Below are 12,441 nucleotides of genomic sequence, written 5' to 3'. Positions count from 1 at the left end.
AAAAATTAAAAAAAAAAGAATTCAATTATAAATGACCTGGATTGGTGAGTAGCTGTTAATCAAGTATTTTAAAGCACTTGGTTAAAGTGATTGACCTAAGTCAAGGTGATCAGGGCCCAGACCAAGTGTAAACAGGGGGAGGGATGAAGGTGCCAACCATGATTGCAGAGGAAGAGCTGGTGGAGCTTAGGAGGCAAAGAGGCCGGTGGGACACATGAAACCTGAGACTGTGGTTCCCCATGCGAGGCTCAACTGATGTGATACCGCCCAGGGAAGGGCTGAGAAGAGAAGTTTATCTTAAGGAGGAAATGATGGGTTGTTTCCTGTGTTGGGTTGAAGTACCCAGCATTTAAGTGAGATGACTGAACAGAAAACCTAAAGTATGACACAATAAAATAGGAATGACAAGGCTTATTAAGAAAAACATATTCCTGATTAGTCTTTCCTGGGGGTACATGGAAGGTAGGATTTCAGAAATTCAGAGGATGAAAAAAAGAAAGATTACATATCAATAACTTGATTAAAATTCCATACAAAGTCAGTGGCAGCTGTCTTAAAGCAATACTTATCTACTATAGCACAACATCCATCCAAAAGCCAACGTGTGCAGAGAATTACAAAATATCTTTAAGGCTGATGGAATTTCACTTTTATTCATTTTTTTCCCCCAATGCTGCAGAAAGAAATGATGGGGAATTTAAATGGGTCGGCCGGATACCTGCATAAGGATTCCACAGGCAATGTACGTAAGTTTCCTACTATTAATGCTTAGCACTGGGCTCGGGCACTTCCCCTGCCAAGCAGTAGATTTTCAGTACTGCTCCTGGCAGACATTCCACTAGCAATAGTGATCCCTTCCCAGGCTCAAACATTCCCTACTATTCTAGTCTTGCCAGTTCAATCAATGCCCCTTAAAACCTCACAAAAACACTGACTTACTCTGCAATATATCCCTACTCTGCTTCTTACTAACTCTGTTATTTAAACTATCCAAGCCTCAGTTTCTTTAGCTATAAAATGTAAAACAGGGCTTCCCTGGTGGCGCAGTGGTTGAGAATCTGCCTGCCAATGCAGGGGACACGGGTTCGAGCCCTGGTCGGGGAAGATCCCACATGCCGCGGAGCAACTAGGCCCGTGAGCCACAATTACTGAGCCTGCGCGTCTGCAGCTTGTGCTCCGCAACAAGAGAGGCTGCGATAGTGAGAGGCCCGCGCACCGCGATGAAGAGTGGCCCCCACTTGCCGCAACTAGAGAAAACCCTCGCACAGAAATGAAGACCCGACACAACCATAAATAAATAAATAAATAAATTTAAAAAAAAAAAAATGTAAAACAGCTGACAAAATACCTACTGGTTCTTCCTTGTTGCAAATACAGGATGTAAGGTAGGCAAAAAGCATAGCAGAGGCTATGCCCATAAATATGATTAGTAGTATTATTTTAATCCATGAAATAAATGGAGTTTAAATATGTTTTTAATATATAAGCTTCAATAACGTTAAACTTGTATTAAATTGGTGGTTATTTTAGGTCAGTGATTTTAAAACTCATTTACCAATGAAACGTTTTTCAAAGAAAATGTTATACGGAACAGAAAAGAGCTAGAGCAGCTGTGATTTACAAAGGGATGTGAAAGCCTGGCTCTCACACATTCAGCTTCCTTCACACTCCCTTCCACCGGTCACCCCAAACTTCTAAGGTAGGTTCCCAGGGCTCCAGGGCACACACTTTTAAAAAAAAATCATCATTTTGGATAATAATTGGTATAACCAAAAACTATGGAAAACAGGTCCCCATTTCTAACAGGAGCATCCTAATTATTTATTTAAAAAAAAAAAAGATCATTCTTTTCATTCTGACACCTTCAGGGGCACTTGATGGTTTCAAAATAATTATATATTTCAAGATTTTAGAATGAGCATGTACTTCTTTCATAATGAAAACTGATGAATCTTTTGGAGATGATGGAATTACTTCTCCACCTTCCCAATTCCCCAACTCCTGCACGCACGTACATGCCTCCTTTCTAAGAAAATCAAAAGAAAACAAATGCACTTTGGCAATCAAGTAGATTGTCTCTTTCCATAGTATTCCATGAGTAAGGAATTATACACTGGGAGTCCAGGTGGGTTAGGGTCCCCAGAAGATGTGCTTGATCACCAGAGTGGTGTTGATTTTTTTAACTGAATTAAATAATTTTAGAAACCAAACTCTCCAGTGTACCACAGTCCTTATAACTCTCTATTATCCTAAGCAATTGCATTATCTGTCTCCTGAAAGCATTTGAACAGGGCAGAGAATGGGGCTTATAACTTGGGTAAGCAACTTCTGGATTCATAAGAAATTCCATTCCAAGTGACGTCACCAGATTGGGGGCTTTTTGAACTATTTGAGTATCTCTATACCTGGTCATTTGGGTTAGGAAATTGTTTTTCACCTGCCAGAAGACCTTTTAGCATTCATTTAGTGATTCATTCAACATCAACTTACTGAGAAAATATATAGTACTAGGCAGTGCACGAGGGGCTGGGCAAATGGCAATGAATAAGACAGACCCTGCCTCAGAGAGGCTTATGGCCAGACAGATGATCAAGTAAACAGGAGCTAACAATACAATGTTACATGATTTTAGAAACACCTAACAAAATCAAACAGGGTAGAGGATGCCAGGAAAGGCTTCTCAGAGGGGAATTTGGGTTAGCAAAGATCCCGACAAGGAAAGCTGACTAGGGTTGAGAAGTGGGAGAGGTGGGAGGGCAGGATGTGGATGGATGTGCAAAGGCCCAGGAGAAAGAGGAGGTAGCACGTGATTTGAGAGATTGTGGAGTACTATTGTTAGTGTCACACAGAATGCTCCAAAACAGTTATGTGGACAGAAACTCCTAAAAGAGAAGAGTGCACTTCAAAGATGTCAATCTACCCATGACCACATGAAAAAGTGTCTATTCATTCAATACAGGGTGTACATTTACAGGCAACTCTGAACATTCCACTAAATATTAAATTTCTAATTTATTAATAATTTCTAATATAAATTTTAGATTTCTTATCATGCACACTCCTTGACTGGAAAACTCCTAATTCAATAAACATTTCTTTATTTTCATATTCTTTCTAAAGGAAAGACATTAATGTCATATTCTTAGGTGAAAAACTCCTGAGGTCTCAAGAGTATAATACAGTCTTTGGATGCATACATTTTATATGCATATAGACATAAAAATTCTGAAAGAATAAATTCTAGTATGTTAATAGAAGATGGAGAAGTCATTTTTTTTTATTTTCTTCTTTTTGGCTTATCTTTTTTTCCTTTTTTTTTTAACAATCAATCAACACTTAAAACTTCAATTATATCTTCACAATACTTTTCTTGCTAGAAGCTCACAATCAGGGAATCCCACAGGGGTCCATGGCCAGGCTCATGTGGGGCTCTCTCCCTGCTCTCTCTTTGTCTTTGTTAACCTCTGGCCCCAGACACTCAGCCTGCTTCCCCAGCCTCTCAGTAGCTGTCACCACCCACTTTATCCCTTCTGTTTCTTCTACCACTAACTGCACAACTGACCACAAGTGAGATGAAGGACCATAACCCCAAACCTTAGTGGTCTTGAGGAGTTTACTGCCAACCAAAAAAGGAGAAAGAAAGAGGCAGGAGATCACAGCATGACAAAGTACAAGGAAGGAATGACTTTTGCATAAACTTACAAATTGTATACAGTTGAGGCTTCCGGTTTTATAGTTCTTAGCACACCCCTGAAATGAGGGGCAGCATTCGGTAGGAGCCTACAGCAGGCCCTGGACCACTGATGACTGTGGAGTTCTTCCAAGAAGCCCAGGAGTCAGAAGCATTATAAGCACCATTGCTACAATGAGTCAATCTTGCCCTATGTATAACACAAGTTTTCAAGCGTATGTAGATGGTATTATCAATTCTTAACATTTAACACTTTTCTCATTATTTCTCAGTCAAATGACACTAACACTACAACTCTCAAGTAAACATCTGCATAATGTTTTTGATGTTCGAGTGTCTCAAAGAGGTTGGGAACACTAGTGTAGAGGAAGGAGCACAGGTCTCTGAAGTGTGACATATGGCAGCTTCATCAGTAACTGAGTACATCTGAGCATGTTTTCTAAACTCTCTGAGCCTCAGTTTGCAAATCCAGTCCAAAGCTGAGGATAATAATAATTCCATGAACCTTCCCATGAGGGAGAACTAAGTGAACCCACTCTTCCAGCTGACCGTCTGCTCCCCCTCAATCCTCACCTGAAGTCCACCCAGGCAGAAGAGCAAATGGTAAAAGGAACTCTGCTCCTCTCACAGCCTCTGAATGATAGGCCAATTTACTAGGACAGCAGTCAGTCCTGACACAGTGGCCTCTTGGCATTTTCTCTTAGCCACAGAAACACAAAAAAATTTACATGTAAAAAAAATTCTCAATATTATTTCTTTTTTTGAAGGGTAACATGTAAGATCAACTTTTGTCCTAAAACAAAGTGTAATTGTTCTTGGAGAGTGTCAGAGACAAAATAGCAGATTGTTTTATCTATGACGTGAATTGAAAATTATTCTTGAAATCATTTCTCGAAAATAAATGTATTCAATGGTTTAGATGAAATGATAGTACAATATAATTCATGATAAACATGTACTATCTCTCCATAAGATCCCCACCTTCCTTTAATCAGGAAATCAGTCTAGTTTTCCCGACATGACACTATTAATTGAATATTACAAGTTGATAAGCATATTAAATCAAAACAGAGGAGGATTATTTGATTTTTAAATGCCCGACTGACACACAGCAATGAGAAATACGTAATAAATATCAGATTCTAATGTAGATAATGTAGTTCATGAAAGCAATATTTTTTCTTCCGGAAAATTTATTTTCTGCCATTAGCTACAAACCCATAAAGGGATAATCATTAAGGGTACTATTATTACTGTACCAAAACAATATTTTATATATTGGTTTATAGAATAAGCTTTTGGGAAGACAAAGCAATCACATCAACAATTCACAACACATCTTTAAAAAGCAGGCTGTTCCAATTAGATATGCAAGTTCCCCATTATTTAAATCAGTAACCAAAGGAAAAAACTATCTCTTAGTAGGATAACATAGAAAAGGAAACTTCTCTTACTTTAAGAGCAGCCATGGTGTTTGTTCCTACAGTGAAAACTGACGTTATCTCAATTAGTTAATTATTCATCCCAACCTGCAGGCCTTGCTCCTGGAGGCGTTCATACCTTCACCTCTTGCTGTGTTGAAACTAGTTCAGTAATTTGCTGATAAACAATCTTAGTGCAGTATCTAACAGATCTTAGAGATTAAGTGTAAGGTTCACCCCCTCCTGTACAGATAAGTAAACTGAGGCCAAAATAACTCTACTATCTTATTGGAAGTAGTAAAGCTAGTTAGTTAAAAAGCCTACCCAGGGCTTTCCCTTGTACAGATAAGTAAACTGAGGCCAAAGCAACTCTACTGTCTTATTGGAAATAGTAAAGCTAGTTAGTTAAAAAGCCTACCCAGGGCTTTCCCAGTCTGCACCTCTCATGAGATGAACCACAATTGTGAAACAGACAACTCAAGCAGGTATCAACCTGACTGCATGGGGAATGTTTTCAGTGGGCTACACAGCATATTTTAACTATTAAAACAACTCAAGAGGTTATTAGTCATACACCAACATTCTCTGGATAGCAAGGGTAGGAGCAGCGTTAATTTAGTTGAATCTCTTCTAATTTATTCTTTTTATTCAAAAATGATGGTACTATAGGAAATTGAGAAATACTGTAATTTTATTCTCCCCCAATAAGTCCATATTACATATGCTATATTTTCAACCAGTAAATCAAATCAATATACCAATCCTGACACGTAGGTATACTGTGCATATGGGAAACCTGAATAACTATTTCAATGAAAGCTTTTTTGAGATGTACATTGCAACACAGATCCTAAGCATTTTTAAGATTCGTATCAATTCCAAGCTTGTAAAAAATGTATTTACAGAAGAGAGCTTCTTTTGCAATTTATATGTTCATAAATGTTTCCACTAGCTAAGACATATTTTGGAATATGATCAAATGGTAGTGAATGTCAAGTCCGAACAGCAAGGCTAAAACTCTGACAGTTCTCATATGTGGCCACTGCTCTTTTAAACCACTGTGTCCCCAAAAGGCTAACAGGGAGAAAATTCTACCTCCACAAGTGAAGACAGCAAGGCATATTTTAATGATTACTTTTCATTTCATCTCTAACTCTTAAACACAAAATTGGATTTGGGCTTCTTTCATACTGTTAACAACTTAGTATTAATATATGCACCTCTCATTCTTCCTCTTCAAGGAAGAAGTTATACACTCCAGCTACATATAACTCCCAAATTCTTTCCAACTATGAACACCAAAATAGGACTCCTTAAAAAAAAAAAAGTATGGAGAATTGGCACACTGCATGTTTATGTCAACCTTCAGAAAACATGGAAACATGCAGCCCCAGCTCACCAGAAAAATCACCACATGTGATCAAGCTATTCTGTGACATGTTATGTCTTATGCCCAGTATTCAGATTTTGCACTCGCCTATGTCAACCCCTAAAGCCTCAAGAGCTGGCTACTACTGTAGAACAGCTTTAACACGAAGAGTGTGAGAGCTCTGTTCATGGCCCGCGGCGTGATCTTAGAAACACTTGAATCAAACATATTTCCTTCCCCTCTGCTATTTAAAATCGAGGGACCTCAGGCTTGGCACGTGGCTAAAAGACAACAACAAGAGAAGAAGAAGAAGAAGAAATACCGGAACACGGAACACGCTAAGAACAAAGGAAACACAAGCCTGTGAACAGGAAATGAAGCAACTCTATACACATAAGTACCTTTTGGGGCCGCCAACGTAGGTGAAAGTAAAGGTGGAGTCTGAGTATCTGAAATCTGAAACGAAAAGTCTTGTTAAAAGCTACCCCTGGAGTGGATTTTTCACCCTGGTCATGGCTCGGGCCCCCTATTTGATGGAGCCGAAGGGAAGCCTGGCGGGGCGGGGCGGGGCGGGGCGGGGCGGGAGGCCAGGGCTGGAGAGCCCCGAGGTCCGCTCTCCGAGTGGTGCGGGAGGGGATGCCGCGCACCCCGTGCCGGGTGCCGCGGGAGGCCGCCCCCCGCAACAAGTGCCGGGTGCCATGGCAACGGCGGGAATTTCCCGGTCCGGGCAGCCGGAAGCGGCCCCGGCCGAGGTCGCGGCTGCGAAAGCAAAATCCAGTCGCTTTCCCGGGGTAGCAAAATGGACGAAAGGCGACCCCCAGGCAGGGGCGGCGCGCGCCTCGGAACCTCGGGAATCCCTTCTCTTTCCGGGGCATCGCATTGCCAGTCAGAGGTACTAGAGGGAGCAGAAGGGGCGGGAGATCGGCCCAGCGCTGCCCCCCGGGGGGCCTCGGTGCCGGGCGCAGCCGGCCAGCGCCGCGCAGCGCAGCGGGCTCCATTCCCGGCCGCCGCCGCCGCCGCTGCTCTGCCCATTGCGCAAACCCGGCGGGTCCAAGCCGCCGCCTGGGTCGCTGCTGCTGAAACCCCGGAGGCGGGCTCGGACGCTCCGGGCGTTCACCGGGGACTAAAAATACAATGCAAGGCTCCCCCACCTAGACCCCCGCTCGGGCCATCAGGGTTCTGCCCCCAAAGCTAGTGGCCGCCCCAGACGGGGGGAGGGGAGAAAGGGAGAGGCTGGCACCCCCTCCCCGTTTTGGCTCCCGCTACCGCTGCAGCAGCTGTTGCCAAATGAACCCGGGAATGGGGACGTGCAACCCACCCCCTATCCCCAGCCACACACGTCGCGGCCAGAAAACTAGGAAAGGGGGTGACGGGCAGGCAGAGGAAGCTGGCGCTGGGTCCGAGGCTCTGGAAAGGCGAGAACTCACCTGCAAACAGGCAGTCCTTCTCAGCTCTGGACTTCTGGATCACGACGTCGATATCCTTCTGAATTCGCTCTTGCCTTGAACACATCCCCATTAAATAAATCCCTGGAAAAGAAGCAGCCGCTATTTCCACCCCACCCCACCCCCTCGCACGCTTCCAGCTTTCGTAAATATTCAGTTAAAAATGAAACCTCTGGCCAAGGCAGGGGCTGAAGGCAAAGTGGTTTCGGAAGTGATCCTGGGTGAGAGAGGAGGAGGTGGTGGAGGAGGAGGAGGAGGGGGAGGTCGGCTTTGCATTCCCAGATGTGACCGCCCAGCTGCTGCTCGCCGCTGCTGGATTCCAATTTCTTCCCCTCCTGACAATGGATGCTGATGACACCGAGTCTCACTTTCTCCCTCCCCCGCCCGGACCAAAGGCCGTGCGGGTCCGGAGGTCCCGGAGACGGCCGGAGAGCGATCGCCCGCGGGGCGGCGGGCGCCGGCGAGGGGCGAGCCCCGCTCCGCCTCACGCGCGCACACCCCTCGCGGCCCGCACGCCGGCCTTCCACACCCGCGCACACTCGCGCCCGGGGGCGCGGCGACCGTGCCGAGGCTGCTGCAGCGCCGCCCGCCGCAGACCCTCCCGCGCCCGCCGCGCCCGCCGCTCAGTCACCCGGTCCCGGCCGCCGGGGCTCTGATAGTATCCGCCATCCGAGCGCAGGCTGGATTCCCCAGCCCGGCCGCCGCTCGCGCCGGGGGCTGGGAATGTCGGTAGTGAAGACTCCCTGGGGCTCCCAGCCCGTCCCCCACCCCGCGCACCACCACTTTTATGAATTCGACTCCACGTTCGGAAGGAATTATGAGTCATATGGAAAACCCAAACCTGAGTGGCTGGGAGGGGGGAAGAAGGGAAAAGCAAAAGCGTTCAAAATGGAAAATAAATAAATAAAACGAACAAATCTTTCCTTGTTGCCACATCAGGCAAGATGGAAAAAGCCTTGAAATGCCTCCAGACGTACACCCTCCCGTGCCCTGACTGCCAGAGTCTTTTCTCCCGGATGGAAGTAGTTCAGCCCCTTTGGAGCGCCGTTTAGGAAACATAGCTCCTTTTGAGGGACTTCTTCTACTTGCAGAGACTCACCACTTCTTCCCTCCTCGGTGTTTCCGTCCATGAAAAATTGGCAGAATTATCTGGCACGTGCCAGGGTCTCCCTAAAGGATGGATATCTGTTTGGCTTGTTTTAAAAAGCCACTTTTTTGCCAATCAAGGGAAAGCTTCTACAATCCTGTTGTCTTGTTTAGAAATGAGATACTGCTCTGAGCCTCACTTTCTGTTCTGCCTAAGGACACCTTGGGCTGATGTAGCTGCCCTGCCTCTATACTGCCATATGCCCTAGGACAGGCCTCTAACAGCGCTTTGCTTGTTGATCTTTTCCGCACTGAGACTGCTTCCCTGAGCAGACCACGTCTAACTTGGTTCTGCATCCCCAGTGCCTAGTGCAGTGCCTGGAATATAGGAGTGAGGCTGAAATGTTGGCTGAATGCATGAATGGTCGTCCCTTCAACTTCTTTATGGATACTCCAGCTTCAGTCTGCTTCCTTATAAGTACCCAAGAGTTGTCAAACTGGCTCAGACCCTTAATCTGTCCAGTTCTAATACTGACAGTGACAATGTCTTAAGGAGAATTAGGAATGACTGTGAACCCCGATGGATTCTTAAGATTCTAGAGAGACAAAAGCAATGAGAAATCATATGCTCCAACTCCTCTATCTTGCAGAAAGAAAACACGAAATGATTTGTGGTATGCCCTGGAATACATCACATTCGTTGTGAATTATAGGAGGAAACATACCTCTGCATTACCTGGACCACTGCAGTCTTTGATGTAGTAGAGGCACAGTCACGGTACATCTGCTCACATCCTTCCTGAAATGCTTCTTGACTAGGGCAGGACGGGTTCAAGTCCTTCCTGAATATGCTGCTTTGTATAGGCCCCCTGGCTACCAAAAACACTTTCTTCTCTTCCACATAACACTGGGTATCATGCGTACTTCCTCCTTCCATTCTATGCCCTAACGTCTCTAAAAACTTAAAATCTGTTAACTCACAAGAATTTATTTTATAGTTGTCTATCCATCAAGCTTGCATTCCCAAAGTAAATTTGAAATACTTTTAAAGGTACCAAATGTTTTTGGTCTGGCTCACCTCCTGGTTTACCACTCACTCCATAAAATAAGCCTTGTGATTTGTCTTACATTTGATTTTTTCTTCAAGCTTCACAGGCTGCCCTGTTTTGGTTAAACAAAGCTAACCTCACTCTGTTCATGCCCTTAAGGTGTGATATATTTAAATATTTTTAAATTTTAAGGGATAAGAAAAAAATTAAAAACTAACTTTTCTATCTAGTATGCATTTCTACAAGATAAGTTTCTCTAATAAAAACTACCAAGGCATCAGTGTTCCTATGCGAGATCTTTATGGCATGATGCTTTGAAACTCTGCTCATAGCCAGCATCCCGTTTACCTTGACTCATCTCAGACTCTTATTTAAACGTTTAGATTATTCGTGGTCTTATTAAAAACTATATGTACCTTTGAGATGAGGAGGTTCTATCCCTGCCTTAAACACTTCTGTGCAAACACACACACTCGCATGCATTCAGGAACATAGTGCATACAGGCCCTTAATCACTTTGTTAAAAAAAAATCATTATTCTTGATGAGAGAGAACTTTTGTGGTATGCCGTAGTAATTGGAAATAATACTCTATGTGCTGGATGATAGAGTCTAGCCAAAAAAAGTCCCACTGGTTTAGAAAAATGATTCCAAGCCAACAGGATTTACTAGAAAAAAAAAAAGTAAATTCCTCACCTATGCTAAAAGACTCAACTGCAGAAGTGTAAGGTAATGGAAATGTGGCATTAAGTTCAACGGTGTGATGTGGGTATTAATAACTCACACTTATCCAGAACTTAGTAGTGCAGCCTGACACTGCTCTAAATGCTTTACATATATTAACTCATTTAATTCACAATAACCCTATATGGAAGCTGTCCTATTATTCTTCACATTTTGCGAAAGAGGAGACTGAGGCACAAAAGGGTTAATTAGCTTGTCTAAGGTGGGACTAGATGGGAATGAACGTTTTCCTCTCTCCAGACCTTTCAGCAGTTGAACTGAACTTTAAGGAAGATAAATGTTCAGAAGTCTCACTGCTGAGTAAACTGGCCCCACTAATGGCAGCAGGCCAGGACTCAAGCCAACAAGAAGCCCCATAATGGATTCTGAGGGACGCCTGGAGCCTACAGGCTCTCAAAATAGCCTCTTCTAGTGGCAGTTATATTTCTCTTTCCTGCATTGAACTTCCTTTCCCAAATGAATCCCAGCCCTCAGTAAAGTCTTAGTAAAAGCCTGACCTCTGCTATTCCATGGGGATTAAGAAAAGAGGGTGGGAGACAGGATTAGCAAAGAGAGCAGCCCTCTTTCCCAAATACAAATGCCATGGGAATGCCCAGCAGGCTTGGTCGACCTTGGAAACAGCGCTGTGATAATTTGTGGTAGAATCAGAGTGAAAAAGGGAGAGGTTGTGTCCGAAGGGTTGCTATGGGAAGGGGTCACCAAGGGCCTTTAAGCCAGAGTGAGGAAGTGAAATTTAATTTGAGAGAAATGGGAAGCCACTGGAAGGAAGGCAATCTCAAAGCTCTTGTCAATTATTAGATTTATGTAACTTCTTCTTGCAAATGTTCTGTAATGGAAAGGAATCTACACAATTCAAAATCTCTGCTAGCCCCAGCTGGCCTCTTCTAAAACAAGTGGATTTGGGCAGTTTGTCCTAAAGCACCTAGTAGTTTTGCTTTGAGAGATACTAATCCTGCTATCTTGACCTCATCTGATTGGCCTAGCAATCAAAGTAGGGGCAAACCAAAGTCAACCTTGAAAATGGAGAATTTTAGGTGGTTTGATATGAAATTCATCTGAATTTGATCCTTACCACACCCCTAACCTAAGGTCAGATGGGGCAGCACAGTGGTTGTGGAGGTTTTACGGCACTTTCTAGCAATCTTAATGAACTTAACTAATATCAAAGCTATAGTGTGAAACCTGAACTGCTCTTTCTAGTTCCAAGTTTCTCTTTAATTTAGTCCCATTTGTCTCTCATTAAACTTTAATCCTCGTTTCTACCATAGATGAATCCTCGGCCCTAGTTAGATGAGATGCGTCACCATCCCATGCAAACAAACTCATTAAATTTCTCAGTTTGCACTCAATCATATTAATTCTACTTTCTTTTAAATACCTCTCCTTTGTTTATTTTTTAAAGTGCATAAATACTGCATGAATATACTCTCAGTGCAAACCATTTAAGACATGTATTTGTACAGAGAGTAAAATGTGAAAATTCCCATCTATCATAACCCCTAATTCCACTCCTCCTTCCAAAGGTAACTGGTATTAATAGTTATAAGAGAATCCTCCCGTTCTTGGTTCTTGTATTCATCTATCCACACACAAATGTACATATATTCATAGGTTTATATATATACATTCTAATTTAA

At 43.5% G+C, this 12,441-nt stretch overlaps 1 protein-coding gene across 2 annotated transcripts in view; it reads right to left on the bottom strand.

Annotated features, from left to right (window-relative positions):
- PARP8 (poly(ADP-ribose) polymerase family member 8) overlaps positions 1 to 8,543 on the bottom strand; it is a 183,809-nt gene extending 175,266 nt beyond the window's left edge. For both annotated transcript variants that reach the window (XR_009007117.1, XM_007195568.2), the window contains exons 1-3: positions 8,097 to 8,543; positions 7,909 to 8,010; positions 6,883 to 6,937 (exon numbers count right to left, since the gene is read on the bottom strand). Coding sequence is in view for 1 of the 2 variants with exons in the window: in XM_007195568.2 (XP_007195630.1) it covers positions 6,883 to 6,937; positions 7,909 to 8,010; positions 8,097 to 8,202 (263 nt within the window). In the remaining variant the exon portion in view is untranslated. The remainder of the gene's footprint in view (positions 1 to 6,882; positions 6,938 to 7,908; positions 8,011 to 8,096) is intronic.
- Positions 8,544 to 12,441: the final 3,898 nt, after the last annotated feature.

This window comes from Balaenoptera acutorostrata, chromosome 2, assembly GCF_949987535.1.
Source record: "Balaenoptera acutorostrata chromosome 2, mBalAcu1.1, whole genome shotgun sequence".
NCBI lineage: Eukaryota > Metazoa > Chordata > Mammalia > Artiodactyla > Balaenopteridae > Balaenoptera > Balaenoptera acutorostrata.
This window is presented reverse-complemented; position numbering and strand designations above follow the sequence as displayed.